At 31.4% G+C, this 14,807-nt stretch overlaps 1 protein-coding gene across 1 annotated transcript; it reads right to left on the bottom strand.

Moving 5' to 3' along the window:
• Positions 1 to 8,235: 8,235 nt before the first annotated feature.
• Positions 8,236 to 8,415, bottom strand: LOTGIDRAFT_123906 (hypothetical protein; the record flags this gene model as incomplete). The annotated part of the gene is made up of 1 exon (XM_009060932.1): positions 8,236 to 8,415. A coding segment is annotated over one exon (180 nt), but the record flags the coding sequence as incomplete, so codon positions are not given.
• Between the last annotated feature and the right edge of the window lie 6,392 nt (positions 8,416 to 14,807).

Below are 14,807 nucleotides of genomic sequence, written 5' to 3' on the forward strand. Positions count from 1 at the left end.
AGTAACACTTTAATAGAACATATAAACTTCATGACCTATAATTACATAGTCTGTGATACTAATATTCACTGAAATTATATATATATAATCTTCTTTTCATGAGAAATTTATTTTTCATAAACTCAGTACTATTTGCTATAGAAAATGGGGAAATATCTTAAAATCATAAAAATGCATAATATATTTATGCACCAGCAGTTTTCTTTGAATTTTGATTTTTTGACTCGTCACAGCCTGAACTCCAATTAAGAATGCTGTTGAACCATGCTATTTGACTACAACTAATATTGTGCTGCCAACATGTGTTTCAGATACACCATCCTCATCAGGACTGCTAGTTTTTAAAATTTTTCTAAAAATTGAACTTATTGTTTATGAACAAATGTGCAAAGTCACTGAAAAGGATTTTTGAATACCACTTTGTGTCAGTCATCATTCTTGTTTTATAATCATCTGTTCACATAAATAATAGGAAAACAATCCATCAAAAATTGCAATGAGTATGAGATAAATATTGTGACAACAATATACGCCCTAAGCCCACAGCATCTTGTGTAAGTGGATTGACTAAATTTAGACCAGTAAAAAAAACTTTTGTGTTTCCTCTTGCTCCCCAAATAATGCTAACACAAATTGGAGGATAATGTCATTGGTTTATGTGTTTTCTATTATATGGAACCTATTGTTTGTGCATAAAAATTACCCTTATAAAATGTTAAAACTTGTTCAAATGTTAATCAAACATAAAACATGTATAACATTGGCACAAAGATTTTTCGGAATTTTATTCATATCCTAGATGAAGTAGAAATGCAAAGTTTATGTATGTTGTAAAAAATTAAGACCATAGAAGAAAATGACTAATCCTTCAGAGTGGACTAAAATAATTCTAGATATTCTAAAATGAAAGATTTATGATAGTCATTGACCCAATGGGTAATATTAGACTGTCCAATGTGATTATAGTAGCTTTATAATGATGTAAAATAAAAGTAGTTATAAATACAAGCTACCTGATATTGACATACAGTAGTTATTTATAATGTAGTCAATAATCAATGAATGGTGGTAGGTGAGAGTGGACAGAGAATCAGGTAAAATGTAAACAATACTGTAATTAGTCCATCTGGTCCATTCTCATTGTTCTTCTACTACAAATCTTAGTCTTGTTAATTATCATTAATGATTGCTGATTTATTCTTCACAATTGTTGCACTTATATTTAAATAATTCACCAAGTATTTATGTCTACTAATGTACTAATAGAATGGTTGACTTTTACTATCAAATATTTATCAACTAGATATTGTTTCTTGTCCAATAACTGACATTTGAAGTGTTCATATTTTCTTTGATGGGATCATTCACAGTATTGGACTGGACTGGAAGTTCTTGGAATAATTTAAATGGTATTTTAATCTGGAAATACAAGGAATTTGTTGTAAGGAAGGAAAGTGTTAAGTGTTTGGATTTATTGTTAATCTACTAATTTTTAGATCTCAAAACTGGTTAGTAGTGCCATATTACAGAACCTAGTTTTAAAATGTGCTTTTAAGATAACTTAAAAGTAAGGTTTTGGAGCTTAAAAGAAAGGATTTGGAGCTTTGACGTGCTTTGTTGTCAGTTGTGTTACTGGTTAGATGTGTTATTGGCCAGTTGTGTTACTCATTAGATGTGTTATGGGCCAGTTGTGTTACTTGTTTGATGTGTTAGGTGTCAGTTGTGTTACTGGTTAGATGATATGTGTCGGTTGTGTTACTGGTTAGGTCTCTTATAGGCCAGTTGTGTTACTGGTTATTTGTGTTATGGGTCATTATGGGTGTTATGGGTCTGATTCGTCATGTGTCAGTTTGGATATGTTATCTGTTGAATGCTCTATGTGTTAGTTGGTTGGTTAGTGAGTTACTGGTCGGTCAGATATGTTATGTTTCAGATGTGTGTATTAAATGTATAATGTACAGTCAGAAGTTTTTTTGTGACGATTTGATAGAAGATATAGACTGAACAGAAAACAATTCTAAATCTTTCTGCCATTCTGGCAAAGATTCCAAATTAACATTCAAATGTTCTGTAGATTGTGGAAATCTTGGCTGCAGATTTGCTTGCATTAAGATATTTGTTGGGGGTTGGATTGCGCCCTGTCTGGAATCTGCACATTAATACTGTTTCTATTATTTAATGATTTTGTGAAGTACCGTAGAGAGAATCAGTCTTAAAGTCAGAAGAACTTTGTATGATGGTGTTCATGATAGAAAATAAACTGTATGAAATGTAATCTATTTGCAGTGATGATGTAAATAACATTATGAAATTTAACAAACAGATTTGTAACTTGGCATGATCATGATAGATAGAACAATGGACCAATGACTGACATGGGGTTGCCATGTTACTGCTCTGTATTTGATCAAGCAGGAAGACTATTAAACAGACATTTTTGCCATTTTCAGGAGTTGATTTGGGTCTATAATATTTTGTAAATAACCTTCAGAACTTCAGAAGTAGTAGAATTGTATGCACATCAATAAATTCCTTCAAAAATACCTCAAACTAGGAATTTCACTTGCTATTTTTTAATATGACTTATATATATATGGCAGTCTTAAGAAAAGAGTTGTCATCTTAACTTTGAAACGCAGATAATTCTGGACATGGATTTGAAGGCTCAAATTTGGAGTGAGCTTTAAAAAATATTTCTGATTAGCTAAGCTTAAATAAATCTCGCTTATGAGACTTAGGTCAATTGGTGAAACAGATTGCAAACATACCCCTTTAGACACAAAATTAAAATAAAGTGACAAAGAGTGCAGGCTCCATGTGTAATCATTTATTATTTTATTGTCAAATTGATAATGACGGTCAAATTCCATTTTCTGAAGGAAAGTACAAACTTGATTATTTTGTAAAGCTTATTTTAACATAAGCACATAGTATTAAATATTATTACTTAATTTTTTTCTTGAAAATGTTAATGTTTAATCATTTAGGGTGTGGCAGCTCGTTTCTTATATTGACGAGTTATTGAATTATTGATGTTGTACCATCTCAGCATACAATGATGACAGGTATAGATAAAGATTATAGGGTGTGTCGTCTGTCATTCCAGTGGTTTCCATTAATAAAACCTGGTAGAAGTGAAATCAATAAAAACAAAACATTTAATCATTATCAACAAACCTCTCTACATAATTTATAAGTACTAAGTGTAAGAGTTTACAACCTTTATATTACCGTGACAACATACTTAATCTCTTTTCTTAATTACCTTTATATTTCATGAGCCTACTAATGTTTATTTTCACTTTATCATCAATATCGTGTCCATTCCTGACTGAACGAATATTTCCATTTTGACCTTCAAGAAATTGGTACTGTATTTATTCTCAAGCAAGGTCACTGTTTTGTTGAGGGAATATGGAAGCAAATTTCAGTAAATGATTTAAAAGTAAAGCAAAAGTGGCTTTATAATTGTTGTCAACCATGTTAACCAGTTTTGAATGAATTACAATTTTGAGAGAGTTCAGATGATTGCATAAGGAAGGCCCAAATGATGTTCTAGTTTTCGTTAGGGAACATGATGGACTTAAAGAATCATTGCTTATGCCATTTTGCTACATGAAGTTTATCTCACATGGCCACAAGGTTCAAACACAAATTCATTTCATTTGATGAGATATTTTATGTTGATTGGTTGAGGTCAGTACATGTTTCACAACTTGTTATTATTCTACTCACACAAAAAACTTTTCTTGAAATGAAAAACAGTGTTTTTTCACAAAACAAGACAACTGCTTTTTCACTTTGGTGGTTTCAGAGAAACGCATTTTGAATAAAAAATGGAAGTTTTCGAAAAATGTTTCAGGTCTTAAGTATTTACATACAACTTGTTTGAAAAATTGTTGTGGACTGTGAATAGATGTGAAGTACTGGAATGGTTTAAACCTGTGACTAAAAATGTTATTTAAATATTATAACATTAATGATAAAAAATTTGAAATAGAATTAATAATAAAATGAAATATATTTGTGAATAGAGGTGTGAAGAATAGAATAATAAAATGGAACAGGTGTTTATAGTAATAAATATAGAACAAGAAACAGATTGTTGTCATTATTCATCTAATATTAAATATTTTTAAACCACTCAATTCAAATATGCTGAAACATTGCAAACTAGATCAGATTGTAAAATGTAAAAATTACTATACACTTGTTCTGTTTTGCTATTGTCAACTTTTAGCTATTGTCCAACAGCATTATTTTCAGAATTGCATTTTCAAAGATGAATTCACATATCCCAACTAGACTAGAGTAAAGCTAATAGCATTTTTTGAACTATTTGTATATAAAATTGATTTGAAATATCAACTTCAATATTGTACTGTATGTATATAGATTGTTTTTTTGGTTTGATGAAATTGTCAACTGATGAAAACATTTAATAATAAGAATTAACAAATGAAAATTTTCAGTCTAAAATTTGAGGCATTTTCGGGTGTAATTTCTTTGAGGAAATTATGTTTATTTCTGAGCTAAAATTATTAAACTTTACATTTCTATGAAACCTTCTAGGTCAAATGACATGCGATTGCAATTCTCAGGTACCAGTATTTGATAAACAAATTCAGACATCACAGTTGTAAGTGAGTAAACTGACAAATCAAAGTATATAGAATAATGGGGCCCATGTTGACTGTTAACTGGTAGAATCTGATAGCAACAGATTTTTCAACTAGAAACTGTGTCCACTTTTATTATCTAAAACATGTGCTGATGGTGAAAGAAAACATTGATATTATCCATTGGCCGAAGCCATTTGCGAACATCAAGCGTATTTGATATTATTCACCTGAATATTCATCGTCATTCATTATCAACGCAGACTTTCGCTTTGACAGACATCTGTCTCTATTCCAATCTCTGAAAGCTATGTGGACAGATGTCAGCTGGTGTAGAAACAGAAATAATAAGCCCTGTTAAATGGGGACATTCTGCATCTCTGCAGGTGCAGGGGTTTTAAACCTATTTAGATACCTCAGATCTGCAAAACCCAGATATATTTGGAAAGATGAATATTTTTGTAGTTCAGTCATACCATCATTTTCTCATGACACCATTTATGTCATGTTTACATTTCCATCAAAGTTTTATTTTGGCGAAATTGATCTAGCATAGGCGGTTATAACTGCGTGCCCTCTTAAATGAGGACTTTCCACAGCTCTGCAGGTGCAGTGGTTTTAAACCTATTTAGAAAAGAACGATTAGGAAAGATTTAAAATTGCATGCGCAGCGAAAAGTTCAAAAGTCACAGAGTCATGTGATACTAACAAAACAAAAGTTACGGTGATAATTTACAATCATCTTAAACTTAAAGGTAATCTAATATTATGTTAGAAAAGACGTATCTTTGGAGGTGTGGAAAATCTTCATTTAACAGGGTCTTTTTCCTCTGACTCTATTCCACCTGACAACTGTCAAAATATCCATCATAGGCTGGAATAGAAACAGATGTTTCGGACTGTAAAATGAAGAAAAAAATGAAAAAAGATGGAATTGTGTTAATTGCATATAACATCTGATATCTCTATAACAGATATTTTGTGTTGGTCTGGTTAAATACTTTTACTATTTTTATATGCCCACACCTAAGTATGGGCGCATTTTGTGGTTGCCCCTGTCGGTCCGTCTGTTCACATTTACCTCGTGCCCAACTCTACAGGTTACAATTCTCCATGAATTCTTTTGATTGTTTGTATGTGTGTCAATATCATTATGAAGATGTGCACTATTGAATTTGGTGATGATCTGATGATTTTCTTTAGAGATATCGCATAAAACTCTGATATCGCGTTTTTCACTGTTCTGGCTTGTGCTCACTCTACAGACTACAATATAGAGTTTGGTTTACAGTTCACTTTTAGCGCTTTCTCAAGCTGCTGGTGGGCGTATTCGCTTGCGAGACTTGCCGCAAGCCTATGTTTCAATAAAAGCTTAACCAATATAATTTTACAAGGATTTTTCTTTTAAACTTCCTAATTTAAGTTTGGCTACCCATATTAACTCTTAATTGATGTTTGGACAAGGTATTTAGATAGTGAATTTGGTTGTTTGACAACAATTTATTTTATTAGCAAACAAATTAACCCTTGCTCCCCCCTCCCATCTGTTGTTTGTGTGCCAAGGGCATCATTCTTTCAATGAAATAATGAGATATTTAACTTGTTAATATAACAGTTTGTTGTTGGTATATTGTACATGTTACTGATGATAGCACCAGATCTTTTCTCTTAGTCTAAAAATAGCTTTAATATAAACAGTGTTGCCAGATTTTTCTTCTCTTTCATTAAACTGTAATGTTTAAAAATCAGATTATACTCATCAAACATGCACATTGATATGTTTTGACAATTTGTCTTACACATTTGAGAGAATTTAATGACGCAGTATTCAGAAAGAATTAAACGCTGTTGTTTACAAATTAGATGATTTGAGTGAAAGAAAATGAAGATGTTATTTAGCAATCCAGTAGGTCTTAGTAGTTAAATTGCACAGATGTATATACAAAATATACAGCAGACCTTTCTATATCAGTATTTTACTGAACAATAATCATTTGTCTATATGATCCTCTCCAGTGGTTGAAACTAATCCAATATAGTAACGGATTTACACAATATTCTTCTTTGTAATAATTTGTGCATCATTTCTTAGTGAAGTTTAGTATGATACTTAATATGAATGAAATGAAATAAAATGAATTGAGTTTTAAATCCTACTTTTCTGCACCAGATTGGCAGGAGCAATGTAATTGGTATTCTTTTCAATCATTCACAGACTTTAAAGTGACCATTTTTTTTGACCAATCATACCTTAGTCTCAGAAGTTTTTAGCTGAGCCAATCCGTCAAAATTTGAGACTTCAAATCCATATGTTTGAAAGTTAAAAACACTTTCATATAGAAAAGACATCTATAGAAATAGGAAAAGAAATTCCTAGTTTAAAGATATTTTTTAAGGAATTATGCAATTTTAGTAAATTAATAGTACTGTTCACATATATTGAAAACTCAAATCAACCCTCCAAAATGGCACACTTCTCACTTTAAAATACCCTAGTTTGATAGTTTTAAAAAAAAGGTGAAGATGCTAGGTCTCCAAAATAGCTGCGTTGGCTCAGTAGCAAGTTAGATGCTTGTTTCAATCCTGGCATTGGTCGAGGTAATACCGGTACCTTCGGATTTTTCAACCCGGTTTCCCCGTCAGTGATGCAGGTAAGAGGGGCTGACATGGAAAAAGAGTCTAGTCATTCGGATGGGACTGTAATTTAGGGCATGTGTGCTACAGGCTGTGCATGTTACAGATCCATCGACAGTTGGAAATGGAAAAAGAGCACGCTAATGCCGCTGTCCTGCCAAAATTTCCCTGATTTCACCCTGCATGGTGTTGCCCGTCTTCATTAGCCCACATGGTGCAGAAAAGTAGGGCGTAAAACTCCATTCATTTCATTTCATTTCTGAAATAGTTGTTTTGTTTGACTTTAACAAGTAAAATGGTGTACTCATTTTATTGACAAACTGGTCTCCCCTTCTATTTTCACAGCATAAGTGTCAATCCCATTAGTATGCTTTTTGTTTTGTAATCACTACCTTATTAATTTGTTGTTATTTTGAAGTTTAAAAGATAAACTGTTGAATTTTGTCTTGTATATTGATTAAAGTCATAGTTCGGATAATTCCTACATAAATAAGGGTGTTGCCATGAAATGATCATATCATGGTGCATTATTGACTACACAGGTTTTACATCTCCATAGTGTGAAATAAGACTGAGAATAGAGAAAGAGGTAAACTGTTGGTATAATCAGAGTAATACTAGTTAGAAAAGATATGAGTAATTGTTGTGAAAATACAGAATTATGTGTTATAGAATAGAACTAGTAAGAAATGATGTCAGTGATTGTTGTGAGTATATGTGATGGTATGTTTGAGTGTTTAACTAGTAAGAAAAGATGTGAGTAAGTGTTGTCAGTATATTTGATGGTATGTATGAGAGTAGAACTATTAAGAAAAGATGTCAGTGATTGTTGTGAGTATATTTGATGGTATGTTTGAGAGTAGAACTATTAAGAAAAGATGTCAGTGATTGTTTTGAGTATATGTGATGGTGTGTTTGAGTGTAGAACTAGTAAGAAAAGATGTGAGTAAGTGTTGTGATGGTATGTTTGAGTGTAGAACTATTAAGAAAAGATGTGAGTAAGTGTTGTGAGTATATGTGATGGTATGTTTGAGTGTAGAACTAGTAAGAAAAGATGTGAGTAAGTGTTGTGAGTATATGTGATGGTATGTTTGAGTGTAGAACTAGTAAGAAAAGATGTGAGTAAGTGTTGTGAGTATATGTGATGGTATGTTTGAGTGTAGAACTATTAAGAAAAGATGTCAGTGATTGTTGTGAGTATATGTGATGGTATGTTTGAGTGTTGAACTAGTAAGAAAAGATGTGAGTAATTGTTATGAGCATATGTGATGGTATGTATGAGAGTAGAACTATTAAGAAAAGATGTCAGTGATTGTTGTGAGTATATGTGATGGTGTGTTTGAGTGTAGAACTAGTAAGAAAAGATGTGAGTAATTGTTATGAGCATATTTGATGGTGTGTTTGAGTGTAGAACTATCAAGAAAAGATGTCAGTGATTGTTGTGAGTATAATTGATGGTATGTTTGAGAGTAGAACTATTAAGAAAAGATGTCAGTGATTGTTGTGAGTATATGTGATGGTGTGTTTGAGTGTAGAACTAGTAAGAAAAGATGTGAGTAAGTGTTGTGAGTATATTTGATGGTATGTTTGAGAGTAGAACTATTAAGAAAGGATGTCAGTGATTGTTGTGAGTATATGTGATGGTGTGTTTGAGTGTAGAACTAGTAAAAAAAGATGTGAGTGATTGTTGTGAGTATATTTGATGGTATGTTTGAGAGTAGAACTAGTAAGAAAAGATGTGAGTGATTGTTGTGAGTATATATGATGGTATGTTTGAGTGTAGAACTATTAAGAAAAGATGTCAGTGATTGTTGTGAGTATATGTGATGGTGTGTTTGAGTGTAGAACTAGTAAGAAAAGATGTGAGTGATTGTTGTGAGCATATTTGATGGTATGTTTGAGAGTAGAACTATTAAGAAAAGATGTCAGTGATTGTTGTGAGTATATGTGATGGTATGTTTGAGAGTAGAACTATTAAGAAAAGATGTCAGTGATTGTTGTGAGCATATTTGATGGTATGTTTGAGTGTTGAACTAGTAAGAAAAGATGTCAGTAATTGTTGTGAGTATATGTGATGGTATGTTTGAGTGTAGAACTAGTAAGAAAAGATGTCAGTGATTGTTGGAGTGTATTTAATCAATACTTGAATAATCTCAACTGTCTTTCTTTTACCAGTACCTAGCTATTACCATAACATTTATATCATTCTTCGTCTTCTCTCTAGATCACCTCTAGATATACAGTATTCCTGGGTGACACAACCATTTTATATCCTCACTTGCCGTGTTACATATTCATAGTCCTCCCAGATCATTGAATGCAGCAGTTATTTTTAGCCTTATCTCAAGCGATAGACTGAATTAAATTTTAGAAGCAAAGTAGTTAGGAGTCAAGAATAGCAGACTTATGATTGAAGATAAAATACATTAAAACGTATAAGAAGTATTCAAGGGCAATACAACCAAATGAGACTTTACATGAATACATTTAACTCTACTTAAAGAGATTGTGTCTCCATCTTTTTCTAGAATGAAATTGTTCTATTTCTCAGTAATGTTGTAACAGATACGCTGACTAAATTTTTCTGAGAGATTATCTTGGTACTTCAGTCCATTGGTTAATGGAGGCCCTCACATTATAGCAATCACCAGTCGTGTATGGTTGCCAATAAGAATAGAGGTCATAAGTGTTGAATGCAACAGTCCTGCTACTGAGAAGTTACACTGTTACACTGGTAATCGCTATGGTGAAGGCACCTTTACTTACTTCATGAAAAAAATAATTTCATTCAAGATTAAAAAAAAAATATAAGAATATAAGAAAATTTAAAAACAATTCTCAAGATTTCAACATATGGTTTGATGTTAATGTAACCTTAAAAAAGAAACTCAACTTACCTTCACTAAACTTAAACTTCAGAAAATTAAACAATGCTTAAATAGAAACAACAATAAGGAGTCTTTTTTTTTTGTTTTGTTTATTGTGAAATTTTGGGGTGTACATATATACTGTCTGTTGTGAAATTTGTCAATTCAATATAAATTTGATTGTGAAATATGTATGTATTTTGTTGAAATTTTAATGTTCAGTATTTATTCAAGGTTTTTTTTTGTAACTCAATGAATTGGAGAAGTTACTTAGTATGTCGATCAGATAATACATGGTTGGTTTGTAAGATTATTCATGCAAATATATTAAGGTTTACCTTAGTGAGACAGTTGTGTCTGTGTCTTTAAACTACATCTATGTGAAGAATGATGAGCCGAATTTACACTGTTTAGTGACTGAGGATAAGGTTATGATGAAAGAAGAGTTCTAGGTTTAGTTTACAGTGGTTGCAGCCAGTTGATGTCTTAAGATGTTTTGGTGGTATGTGTTGAGCTAATTCAGGTTTCAGGTAAACAGATTGGGATTTCCCACTCCAGTGTCTGCAAAAATGCAAAATTTCCTAACAAGGTCTAAGAGGTTATGGTAGTCTAAGTACATTTGCACTGATGCAGATTTCAAAATCTATCCCCATCACAATATTACATTATTTCAGAATGTGCACTGAAGTGATGATTGTCTAAGCATTCATAAGAATTAATAACTGATTGTAATAATATTTAGGCTACTAAGAAATGCATTCGGTAATTTGAACTGATAAATGGTGAAGCAGATGTCAGCTTTTCATTTTCAAGTTTAGGTGAAATTTGAAGAAGCTATACCTGATTTTAGTACTGGCTACAATACTGTACAACACAAATAATAAATCATTATGATTTATTGTTTATTTAATTGTTTGTTTATTATGCTATTTTTTCATCCTTCGTCATTTTAAATAAATGGCATTATCACACACTATCTGGTTTTGATTTATCATGGTAGAGGGTGAGGAAAGGGAGAACACAAATAAGGATTTCCATAAAAGTACTGATATTTTTGATGAATAAGTTAGTAAGATAACTTCAATGACTTTGTTAATATTTGAAAAGAGAAATGATGAAATTGTTATTGTTGATAAGATGTCATTATTAATAAGTTATACAGTGATCATGATGTATTGATGCTTCAAATGAAATGGATGCTTTGAGAAATGCTTTGACTAGAATTTGTGTTGATCTCTTAATCTATAATGGAAGTCAATTGAAACGCTATATATTGCTCAATGCTTTGGACTTTTTCAGTGAAAACTGTGCCATTATCTTGGGCAATTGCTAAGCAGTTTAGGGCTTTGGGACTGTTAGCTATTGAAATTTGTGAAATGCAATGAGAATGTATTTAAGATAACGTATTGCTTCAGCTTTTTGCAATTTCCATCACGTGACCATACAAGTCAAATCAACACCTCTGCACTAACATATCATACAGTAGTTGTTTTTCTTATCCCAGCAGGCTTTTCAAATCTTTTATCTTTTATTTGACAATATTTTAAATATTTAACATTTTCTGATTAACCCTAGTGTAATGAGTATTTTAATTTTTAACCTTATCTATTGGGCGTTACCAACAATCATTAAGGGGATCTTCAATAAATAAAAGTCACATGAAAATCATCTTTCATTAAACTTGTAGTGGTGCTTGTAGAGATTTATTTACATTGGTGCTTGGCCTAAGTTTTAAATAAAGGAATATATTTGTAAGTATATAACTTTGTTGCGTCAATTTTATGCATTTTTCTCAGAATGAAAGAATTTGTAGAAGACATGGTAGTTTGACTGATCTAGTTTCTGCTGTAATTTATTCTTTACCTGTATCTAAGATCATTCTATTTGACATTTTACTTCTTCGGGGGATGGCAAATCATACTTCTTCTTACAAATAGAAATATTAAAAACCATTTGGTACTCAGAGTTTCATGCTATGCTGCAACTGACCTATTTCAGCCATTGTTCCTACTGAAGTATGAGAAATATTTATTATTTCCATGTCAACTTTTTGAGACATGTTCTGAACGTCTGCTTAGGGTCATTATGATAGAAAACTTTTCGTTCAAACACAGGTTGCATAGTTTGGTTTTATTTGTGTAGGCTTTAGCTCTGCTATCATTGGACCAGGATATTTTGTGATTATTATATTTTAGTTTAATAATAATGATTTAATCTATAATTTGACATCACATGTGTAGCCAGGTGGGGATTTGGTGAGGTCAGTCTCAGATTTATGGAATCATTTTTTGCAAAATGCTTAAAAATACAAAAAATAGTGAAAAACAGAATTTTATAGCTTCAAGAACCCTCCTGTCAAGACCCCTGCACATGATTTACAATTAATGTAGGTAGGAAAGTTGTAAGCTAATTGTCAACCTTGTCAAATGTCAGTATGTAGGTTTAATGTTGATTGAAATTGAATAATTGTTTATATGATTATAAAGTGTTATTTATTAGAATAGAGAATGATAAATGATTTGGGTGGAGTATAGAGTGTTTGATCAATGTTTATATTATATTATATATTATTTTATGTATTATATTATAGACATAATAATCAGTTGATATTTTAATATTATTACTTGATAAATACTGAAAATATATCCGGTGTTGTCAAAACTTTCATGGTTAAGACCAATTTGAAAATGGAAGTTAAAGTATTTAGGCAATTCTCAATATTTCAATCCAGCTAGGACTTATCTACGGAAGTCAATGCATTTTGGTTTTGCCAACAAAAGTACTGCAGTCTTAAAATGAATTTGTAAAACTAGAAATACATCCTCATATCATGATGTAACATATAAATTTAACATAATAGTATTTTTTGTGTTAAATTTACAAATCGCAAAATAGAGACAACATGTGGGTGTTAATCTTACTTTTCTATTTATTTTCATTTATTGAGAAATGTAAGCAAGAGATTATGAAAGTGATGTGATCTAACCCAGGGCCTTTTATAACGATGACACCCAATGACAGTGATACCTTCATGTCAAATACTCTATTATAGCTCATTGAAATATCTTTAATATTATCTGTATTTTATATAAATTTCCTTAGCAATATTTTGCAAAAATTGCAAGGCAGCATGTAGATTTTGCCAGCTTAAGCATCAGGCTAATACGGTAAAGATTATTATAAATTATAAATCTGACTACTTTCCTTCTTGAAAACATGTTTGACCACTGGTCAAGTTTCAAGTTATATGTACATTATATAAATATTATTACTGATGATATAATAGGTGTTTATTCAGTTAGATCATCTACAGGGAATATATTGTCTTAAATTTGAATTATTGATGTGGGATGTGGTAGCTCAGTGTATATGGTTCAAAATTCAGTCCAAGGAAAAAGTGTTGGGTGGCTTGTATGTTACTACAGTCTGTTCAGAGTAAAGATTGGTCAGTTGGAGGTGCAGAAAAAGAATATGTACAACACCATTTCATTTGAATAATTGAGTTTTGAATCCATGCTACTACAGCATTCTTGCCTCCACCATTCCAGTGAGTTTTATGAAATATTAAAAAAATGTGTTTATGCTCTTTGGGATTCAGTGCAAGTGCTCCAATTCCTTGTTAACAGAATGTTTCCCCTTGTTTGAAGAGGATTCAAGCTGATATGACACCCAATACACCTTCTGCTCAACTTTTGAGTGCAACATTATTCTATAAGATAAATGCTAAGCTGTGTAACCAGGGCAGGATCTTATGTATGAATCTTTGTATTAGTTAAGATAAGAAGATTTGTAATTGAAGCAAGAGAATTTTCAAGAATATGACAAAGACATGAAACATTTGACTTTTGGTCATGGCCAGCAGTAATGATCAATATATTTTTAAAGAAATGGTCAGAAATATTTTAGGCAACACTCTTCATATCATGGTTTCTATGACATTAACAGTAGGATCTTACTCTATTGATCACTGAATAGACCAAAAGTTAAGGAAAACTTGAAATTGTTGAGGAAATGATTCATTAGATTGTGGGTGGATTTATTTCCCTTTGATAAGTACTACATTATTTCGAGCTATATTTCTTGTATTCAACTGATAAATATACATTTAAATATTCATTTGTATGATTAAATGTAAGTACTGTTATTTGCATGTGGTGATGTCATAAATACAAAAGGCTGATTCAACGGAAACTTTTTTTTTTCAAGTAGAATACCAGGAAAACAAGGTCCTTTATCATTTAAAATTTAAAAGAAATAGTGTAGGAAGGGGCACAATGTTTGTAAGAATATATGGCATTATAATTGACAAGATTTTATATGTTTTTTATAAATATGAAAGATTTTAAGTATTTATTGACATTGGAACAACATTGACATCTGTTAAATTTATAAGAATTTTTAAGGACAATAGGAAGAATTTTATACGCCCACATAAAATGTTAAGTGCATGCTTATATTTAATTCAGTCCGTCAAGCAGTCAGTCAGTCATTTGTCGGTCCATCTGTCCTTCCACAAACTCTCTTCAATGCACAATTCTTGACTGCAGAATTCTTTGCAGATTATGACGAAACTTGGTGAAATTGATTATTATCAACCCAGGACAAACCATATTGAAATTGAAAGCAAATAAAGGACAATTACTGACAGATTTTTATTAAGTATTAATTATCATTTTGTAAGAACACT

Source organism: Lottia gigantea (genome assembly GCF_000327385.1).
Source record: "Lottia gigantea unplaced genomic scaffold LOTGIsca_45, whole genome shotgun sequence".
Taxonomy (NCBI): Eukaryota; Metazoa; Mollusca; class Gastropoda; family Lottiidae; genus Lottia; species Lottia gigantea.